The following is a 9,583-nucleotide window of genomic DNA, read 5'->3' as shown; positions in this document are numbered from 1 at the left end:
CTGGGATTACAGGCACGCGCCACCATGCCCAGCTAATTTTATGTATTTTTAGTAGAGACGGGGTTTCACCATGTTGACCAGGATGGTCTCGATCTCTTGACCTCATGATCCACCCGCCTCGGCCTCCCACAGTGCTGGGATTACAGGCTTGAGCCACCGTGCCCGGCCAAGATTCTTTTTTTTTGAGATGGAGTCTTGCTCTGTTGCCCAGGCTGGAGTGCAGTGGTGTAATCTTGGCTCAATGCAACTCCCACCTCCTGGGTTCAAGCGATTCTCCTGCTTCAGCCTCCCCAGTAGCTGAGACTACAGGTGTGTGCCACTACACCCAGCTAATTTTTTGTATTTTTAGTAGAGATGGGGTTTCATGATGTTAGCCAGTATGGTCTCGACATCCTGACCTCGTGATCCGCCTTCCTCAGCCTCCCGAAGTGCTGGGATTATAGGTGTGAGCCACCATGCCCAGCCTAATCCAAGGATCCTTTACCCATACTTTGTGCGTCTTTCTGAGAACTTAACCATTTTTTTTAATAGGAAGTGTTAGGGAGTGCTAGGAAACAAGGTTTCAGGAGTGTTGATATTGGAACCCATTTTCCCAGTTTTATTTGTTTTTTTTATTTTTTTTTATCTTATTTCATTTTTTTTTTCCGAGACAAAGTTTCACTTTTACACCCAGGCTAGAGTGAGGTGGCGCAATCTCAGCTCACTTCAACCTCCACCCCCGGGGTTCAAGTGATTCTCCTACCTCACCCTCCCAAGTAGCTGGAATTACAGGCTCCCACCACCTCGCTCTGCTAATTTTTGTATTTTTAGTAGCGATGGGGTTTTGCCATGTTGGCCAGGCTGGTCTTGAACTCGTGACCTCGGGCAATACACCCATCTTGGCCTCCTAAAGTGCTAGGGTTATAGGCGTGAGCCACTGCGCCTGGCCCCATTCTCCCAATTTTGTTTGGTCTTGAAAACAGGAGTGCTGATTGGGTAGGTAGAAGAACCTGTTCTACCTGGGATGGGTGAGGTCTGGTAGTCCTGTCAATGAGTCAGCCAGCCTTCTGGGCTGTGGCCACTCCGTAAGCTTCTGGAGCTTTATGATTATTGCCATAGTCTGAGGACGAGCCCTGACAACTCCTATTCTAAGCTCTGGTCTCATCTGCCATCAAAGGCAACAGATTCAGACAGGCCACTTGGGGTGGTCACCTAGGAATCTGGCAAAGTACCATAGCAACGGAAAGCCTCTCCTTAAATCAAGCAGAATTTGGGATATGTCAAGAACGGGCTCTGTTCACACATGCCTCTCCTTTGTGGGGTGTTCCCTTACAGTGCTAAGATTGGAAGCAGTGGTTCTCTGAATGTAGGAGCAAATATTGCCCATGAAGTTGAGTGATTTGCATAATTTCTAGATTGTGGCACTGTGGGGGCAGACTTCATTTTGGCAACAGATACTGGAATTCCATTCCAGGATTACCCACCTTATCTGGAACAGGTTGATGTCCAGAAGGTTATAGGGGTAAAGTTCATTATCCAGGGGTAGGTTGCCAGGATCCTCAAGAAACTGAGTTGAGTTGTGTTGCTTGAAAATGAAACTGACTGGGCATGGCAGCTCATGCCTGTAATGTCAGCATTTTGGGAGGCCGAGGTGGGCAAATCATTTTGAGCTCAGGAGTTGAGACCAGCCCAGGCAACATGGTGAAGCCCCATCTCTACAAAAAATTAGTAGGGCATGGTGGTGTGCGTTTGTAGTCCCAGCTACTCAGGAGGGTGGGGTGGGAGGATCACTTGAGCTCAGGAGTTTGAGGTTGCAGTGAGCTGTGGTCTCACCACTGCACTCCAGCCTGGGCAAGAGAGCAAGACCCTGTCTCAAAAAACAAAACTGAAGAAAGAGTGGAGTCAGAAAGATTGACATGGGCCTGCAAGAGGTTTTATATCTTGTTCTTATTCTCATTATAATGTTTCCCTCAGGGATGGAAACTAGGGTGAATATTTCGTTCAGAAGCTCAAGAGGCCACAGTGGCCAATTGTAGGAATGAGACTTTTAAATCATGGACACCTCAGTGTTCTGAAGATTTAATTTCTTTTTCCCTTCTAATTTTCTTCCCAGGCTGTAGGAGTCAAGTGAGTCACCCTTTCTCTTCTTCCCCAGGCGGAAATTGAAGTGACAACTTAGCACTAGGGAGGGGCTCTGACCTGGATGACTGGTTTTCAGTTTCTCTCCCTCCCTCTTAAGGAACATAGGAGGTCAGGTTTTGGGGTGAGGCGGTGCAGGAACTCTCCTTTTTGCTTATATTCCTCTCCAAACTCTGCCAAGGTATGGGGACATCTTTTCTGAACCAAAGAACTCAGAGGAAGAAGTTTCCATGGGGGCTTTCTTTGAGGATAGTACAGAACTGTAACTAAGGGTCTGTTTTGTTCCTAAAATTGATGCCCTCACTCCAACGTCATTATTTTGTCTTCCAGTTATTTACTGACCTATCAAGAGAAGCAAACAGCTAATTGATATTTACTATCTATAAAGTTTGGCATATAATATTAAAAGCTTTTTTAAATGAATGGCTGAATGGAATTTGAATAAATAGATGGTAATGGTAAAGATTTGTGAGATACTGACCCAGCAGGGTGGCTCATGCCTGTAATCCTAGCACGTTGGGAGGCCGAGGCCAGTGGATCACCTGAGGTCAGGAGTTCAAGACCAGCCTGGCCAACATGGTGAAACCCTGTCTCTACCAAAAGTACCAAAAATTGAAACCCCATCTCTACCAAATAAGAGAAACCCCAAAATACCAAATATACCAAAAAAGAGAAACCGTGTCTCTATCAAAAATTAGTTGGGCACTGTGGCATATGCCTATAATCCCCACTACTTGGGAGGCTGAGGCAGGAGAATCACATGAGGTGGAGGTTTCAGTGAGTGGAGATCGTGCCATTTGACTCTAGCCTGGGCATCAAGAGTGAAACTCTGTCTCAAAAAAATTATGAGATGCTTTGTGACAGTTTTGTCTCTTATCTTTGGTTTACTTATATGTAGTTAAGGAGCTGAGTTTCTCCAAACTGCTCTGAGTTATTCTCAGGGCTGTGCTTTTTGTTTTGGTGGGTGCAGGTATCTTTTCTTCACAGACTCCAGGACTGCTGTGGATTAATTTTTCAGAATCATATGCTGTCTTGTTCTCCTGTCCTCTTCCTTTCCTCCAGTGAGCTCTTCCTTTCCTTTGACTGGTCCAGATAAAGGGGACAAGGACAGATGCTGTCCTCATTCTGGAGATTAAGTTATCAGCCACAAAGTAGATTAGAGTATTTAGCCACTGTCTTGGTAGTGGGAAGTTTTCCCAGAGCTGAGATGAGAAGAGTGTGTTTGATACTACTGACAAAGCAGGCAGCACATCGTGTTCTTCCAAAACTTCCAGCTCCCAGGAAATCAGCAGAGAAAGGAAGAGCTCTTGAAGCATTCCTACATAGATTCGTATCCTGAAAGAAACTGAGTTTAATCCTGGACTAGAGAATTGCTTTTTGGTCAAGAAATGTTAACAAAGCGTGTTTCTTGAGTTGAATGCTGTGCAATACTGGGTATGTTTGGCTAACTTCTTTTTCCTACAAAATCGAGGACTTTTATCTGATACTCTATTTCCTCCCCAATTCCTGCTTCTTTTTTAGACATCAAAGGGTTTAGTTCTGTGTCTTGATATCCATTCTCATCTGTGTGTTTTTAAAGAATTTCCAACTTGAGAACTGGCCTCTAGTTGAATAAACTCTCAGGTGTATCCAATGCAATGAGGAAACTTTAGGCACTTGAGTGGTTCAAAGTCAGCTGGCAAAGGGGAGATGGGGCTAGAGAGGTAGATGGTATCCCATGTTTTGGGCCAATGTGCAGGTCAGTGGGACATGGCTGGGATCCAGAAACCTTAGGCTGCTCCAGAGAAGGGAATGTAGCTGGTATCAGTTACACAGTCAGTATCTAGTTCTCATGTCTGGTTAGAAAGGGGATAATGACAGATCTCAAAACATGTGGCAACATCCACAGGGTAAGACTGAATCGGAAGAACACAGACCTTAGTGCAAGGGGTTAAAATAGGAGAGATTCTGAGTCTTGTACTTAACTAGACTGAATTGGTGGGAAAGATAAAGATAATTATTAAGGATGCAAAGGTAAACCACACAAGATTTATCTGTAGGCAGGGGGGGCTAAATCTTTATAGATTTTTGTATGTATGGTTTATGTCCAAAATGTTAGAAGCAACACCTCATTTTGTTTATTGTCTATGCAGGTGTCCAGGACTAAGCCTGTATGTGTCACCTGCAGTGCCCATCTACAATGCAATTATGTTTCTCTTTGTGTTGGCCAACTTCAGCATGGCCACCTTCATGGACCCAGGGATTTTCCCCCGAGGTAAGATCTGCTTCTTTCTTAGAAGCACCTTACACTGTCTTTGAAGAATAATGATTTGGTGATCTTGGGCCTTAAGAGTCCTGGGATTTTGGGATACTTCTGTCATTTTCTGATGATGAAAATCAGGTCAGGGTCTTCAGGAATATATGTTATAACTTCTAGTCCTGTGATTCACTTTGGGTCAAATCTTTGAGTTTTGGTTATTCATTCAGCAGAAATTTATTTAAAGCATATGGGTTGGATGCTATTTCTAGGTACAGTAATACCCACAGTGAATTAAGACAGTTTAACAGTGTGATGCAGACTATAATGGAGGCATGAGCAAGCAAGGTTCTGTGAGAATACAAAAAGTTGAAAACAAATATGAGAACATATTTTGCCCAAATAAATTGGGGGAAGTGCTGCTGAAAATAGGTGGGAAGGACTTTACCAAGTAGACTATAGGAGGGAAGGACATTTTTAGGCAGAGGAAGCAGCACATGCAGAAGCTTGTAGCCATGAGATGGCAAACCTAGTGGGGCTACATGATGTTATGCATGGTGTGACCAGAGGGATGGGAGGTAAACAGAGAGCCAAATTGTGAAGGACTTTATATGCTAAGTTAAATAGATCATACTTTTTCCTTTGGATAGGAAGAGGTCTTTAATTGGAGGACTCAACATCAGAATTCCTTTCAGAAAAGTAATTCTTATAAGAATTACAGCTACCTTTTGGGAGGCTGTGACAATAAAACAAACCAGATGAGAACTTGAATTCAAGGCTGGATTTACAGATTTTTTAGTAGTAGACTCAACAATTTTTTTTTTTTTTTTTTTTTTGAGATGTAGTCTTACTCTGTTGCTAGGCTGGAGTGCAGTGGTACAATCTCAGTTTACTGCAACCTCCGACACCATGGTTGAAGCGATTATCCTGCCTCAGCCTCCCGAATAGCTGGGATTACAGGCATGCACCACCACGCCCAGCTGAGTTTTATATTTTTAGTAGAGATGGAGTTTCATGATGTTGGCCGAGATGGACTCGATCTCTTGACCTTGTGATCTGTCTGCCTTGGCCTCTCAAACTGCTGGAGTTACAGGTGTGAGCCACTGCATTCAGCTGAGTTGACAGTTTTTCATGATTTTTTTCATGATTTTATTTGGCGAGAGAGAGAGATTGGAGGAATTGTCTAGAGTAATGTCAAGGTTCATAACTGGGAGATAAGTTAGATACTGATTTTTATAAGCCAAAATACGAGATACAAGAATGTCAAACAGGTCTGGAGGGAAGACAAAATAAATACTCTTAAACATGTTGAACTTGATACACTTGAATTAGCCAGGTAGAGTTACACAGTGGGCAGTTGAATAGTCAGTAGTGAATACCTTGCTTATTTAATAATCTTCATCCATGTGGTATTTGAGCAACAGGAGTAAGATTGTCCAGAGAAAATACTGTAAGATTATGAAAGAACTGAGGTTAGACCTGATCAGCACTGACGTTTTTGTAATGATCAGAGGAGGAGAGACAGCCATAGAAGAGAGATTGAGTAAGAGTTAGTAGGAGGAGAAATGGGACAAGTGGGAACTAAGGAAAGTTCATCAAGTAGCTGATGGTTGGCAGTATTAGAAATTAGAGAGCTCCAATAGTATGGAAACCCAAATTTCCCATTTTTTTGGTAACTAAGAAATAATTGATTTTTTTTTTTTTTTAAAGTCTCTCTCTGTTGCCTAGGCTGGAATGCAGTGGCGCAGTCACGGCTCACTGCAGCCTTGACCCCCTGGGCTCAGGTGATCCACCTTAGCGTCTGGAATTGCTGTGACTACAGGTGCAAGCCACCAAACCGGGCTGATTTTTCGATACATATTTTTGGTAGAGATGGGGTTTTGCCATGTTGCCCAGGCTGGTCTCAAACTCCCAGCCTCAAATGATCCACTCGAATCAGCCTCCCAAAGTGCTAGGATTACAGGCATGAGCAACCGTGCCCAGCGTGAAATAAATTATTATAACAAACATAGTTTTATGTGTGTATGACGAAGAGATACTGCTAAATTACTAAACTGTAAGGGTTTGGAAGGCAGGGAATGAGAAATGAGGAAACAGACAATGAGTATCAAAATTACTCTTTTAAGAAGTAAGCCATGAAGGCAGAAGTTGGAGTAATATCTTATGGGAGAAGGAGAGAGTTTTTTAGAATTTTGCTTGTTGGTAGCATGAAGAGATGGAACCAGAGGGGAGAGAAGCTGAGGTTGAAGAAAGGTGATAATTGAAATTGGACTTTTAGAGGAAGGAGATGCTTTCCAGTGCCTATCTGAAGGTTATGCTTGTAGAAGTAGTAGGCTCTTTCTGGAATAGGAGGGGAGAGAACCATTATCAGTAGACTAAAAGGTGGAAAGAAGATAAGTTGATGAAGTTTGTTACTGATGACATGTAGTTTTCCTCTCGAATGTGAAGTTATTTTTCAAGAGTAAGGCAGGTAGTTTTGGGCTAGCAACTCTGGTGAGATGAAGTTTTTCTGAAATTCATTGTAGGCCAGGTGCAGTGGCTCACACCCGTAATCCCAGCACTTTGGGAGGGTAAGGCATGTGGATCACCTGAGGTCGGGATTTCCAGGCCAGCCTGACCAAACTTTGTCTACTAAAAAATACAAAAATTAGCTGGGCATGGTGGCGGGCACCTGTGATCCCAGCTATTCGGGAGGCTGAGGCAGGAGAATTGCTTGAACTTGGGAGGTGGAAGTTGCAGTAAGCCGAGATTGCACCATTGCACTCCAGCCTGGGCGACAGAGGAAGACTCCATCTCAAAAAAAAAAAAAAAAATTCACTGTGCTCCCAAAGCCTACATCATTGTTCTTCATTTGTGACTTCTCTTACAAAGATTAAGTGAGGGAAAGGAACTTTGTGTCCCTAAAGCCAAGGAAGGCTATTTTAATGAGACTTTAATGTTCATTCATCAAATATTTATTGATGTAATATGGAAGGCACTATCATGGTCTTTTGGGGTGATGCTTTTAAAAAGGTCATTGCTGGCTGGATGTGGTGGCTTATGCCTGTAATCCCAGCACTTTGGGAGGCCGGGGCAGATCACTCAAGGTCAGGAGTTCAAGATCAGCCTCGCCAACATGGTGAAACCCCTCTCTACTAAAAATACAAAAATTAGCCAGGCATAGTGGTGTACATGCCTGTAATCCCAGTTACTCGTGGGGCTGAGGCAGGAGAATTGCTTGAACCCGGGAGGTGGAGGTTGCAGTGAGCCAAGATCATGCCCTTGCACTTCAGCCTGGGAGACAAGAGTGAAACTCCATCTTAAAAAATAAAAGACCATTCCTTTCAAATAGCTCAGTCTAGAAAGGAAGGTAGGGAAGGCACCTCTATAAATAAATACACTGTGATAAGTTGTGAAAGTAATCAAAGGGATCACTTCTGGTAGATATGATGATGTGGAAGGATCAGACATTTCAAAATAAGGAACATTACAACTGGGCATGCTGGCGCCCACTTGCAGTTCTAGCTACTTGGGAGGCTGAGGTTGGAGAATCAATTGAGCCCAGGAGTTCAAGGTTGCAGTGAGCTGTGTTGGCAGCACTGTACTCCAGCCTGGGTGATAGAGCAAGACCCTCTTTTAAAAAAAAATAGCATTTGAATTTTTTCTTTTTAAAAGAAAAAGAAATATATTTTTACAGATGGATTCTCACTCTGTTGCCTGGGCTGGAGTTTAGAAGGGTTTGGAAGGCAGCCATCTTGGCTCACTGCAGCCTCTGCTTTTCAGATTCAAGTGATTCTTCTACCTCAGCCTCCTATTATAAGAGCTCACCACCACACCCGGCTAATTTTTGTATTTTTAGTAGAGACAGGGTCTCACCATGTTGGCCAAGCTTTTCCGTAGCTCCTTACCTCAAGGTGATCCACCTGCCTCGGCTTCTCAAAGAGCTGGGATTACAGGCATGAGATCCTGTGCCCAGCCAAATGAAAAAATCTTTTATTTAAAGATTTTAATAAGTAGTGCACATTCATTATGTACAAAGTATAAAAAAGACAAAACATTACCTATAATTTCACAGACGAGAGCTAACTACTATTATATTGTGGTATATATCCTTGCAATATTTTGAAGACTTAAAAAAATGTATATATTTATGTATACCATGTATGTGCAGCATATATTTGTGTGTGTGTGGTTTTGTTTGTTTGTTTGTTTGCTTGTTTTTGTGAGACGGGGTCTCACTCTGTTACCCAGGATGGAGTGCAGTGGCATAAACCTCGGCTCACTGCAACCTCCACCTCCTGGGTTCAAGCCATTTTCCTGTTTCAGCCTCCCAAGTAGCTGGAATTACAGGCATGTGCCAACACCTCTGGTTAATTTTTTTTTGTAGAGACAGGGTTTAGCCATTTTGGGCAGGCTGGTCTTGAACTCCTGGCCTCAAGTGATCTGTCCTCCTTGGTCTTCCAAAGTGCTGGAATTACAGGCATGAGCCACTGTACCTGGCTGTATAGTTTTTTACTTAACATTTCTTGCAATGTAAATATGAAAAAATGCTAGGTAAAGAAATCAGTAAAATTTGAAAAATTAATTTTTATTATTATTTTTTGAGAGAGAGTTTTGCTCTTGTTGCCCAGGCTAGAGTGCAGTAGCGTGATCTCAACTCACTGCAACCTCCGCCTCCCAGTTTCAAGCGTTTCTCCTGCTTCAGCCGCCTGAGTAGATGGGATTAGAGGTGCCTGCCACCTCACCCAGCTAATTTTTTTGTATTTTTAGTATTTTTAGTTTGACCACGTTAGCCAGGCTGGTTTCGAACTCCTGACCTCAGATGATCTGCCCTCCTCGGCTTCCCAGAGTGCTGGGATTACAGGCGTGAGCCATTGTGCCTGGGCTGAAAATGTTTAATCCCACACTATCATTTATTTTAATTTTTCCTTCCCACATGTATTTTTTTTTTCTAGGTTAATAAAAAATAAAAATTGCACTGGGTGTGGTGGCTCATGCCTGTAATCCTAGCACTTTGGGAGGCCAAGGCAGGTGGGTTGCCTGAGCTCAAGAGTTCGAGACCAGCCTGAGGAATATGGTGAAACCCCATGTCTACTAACAATATAAAAAATCAGCCGGGCATGGTGGTGCGTGCCTGTAGTCCTGGCTACTCAGGAGGCTGAGACAGGAGAATCGCTTGAACCTGGGAGGCAGAGGTTGCAGGGAGCCAAGATTCTGCCATTGCACTCCAGCCTGGGCGACAGAGCAAGA

General features: G+C 43.4%; 1 protein-coding gene across 1 annotated transcript in view; it reads left to right on the top strand.

The window, feature by feature from the left end:
- ZDHHC5 (zinc finger DHHC-type palmitoyltransferase 5) overlaps window positions 1-9,583 on the top strand; it is a 33,371-nt gene that overhangs the window by 12,549 nt on the left and 11,239 nt on the right. Inside the window, exons 3-4 of the mRNA XM_037728029.1 lie at window positions 4,251-4,372; window positions 4,449-4,498. Of these exons, the coding sequence (XP_037583957.1) occupies window positions 4,251-4,372; window positions 4,449-4,498 (172 nt within the window). The remainder of the gene's footprint in view (window positions 1-4,250; window positions 4,373-4,448; window positions 4,499-9,583) is intronic.

This window comes from Cebus imitator, unplaced genomic scaffold (assembly GCF_001604975.1).
Source record: "Cebus imitator isolate Cc_AM_T3 unplaced genomic scaffold, Cebus_imitator-1.0 Scaffold253, whole genome shotgun sequence".
Classification (NCBI taxonomy): domain Eukaryota; kingdom Metazoa; phylum Chordata; class Mammalia; order Primates; family Cebidae; genus Cebus; species Cebus imitator.
Note: the sequence above shows the minus strand (reverse complement) of the source record. Positions and strands in the feature narration are given on the sequence as shown.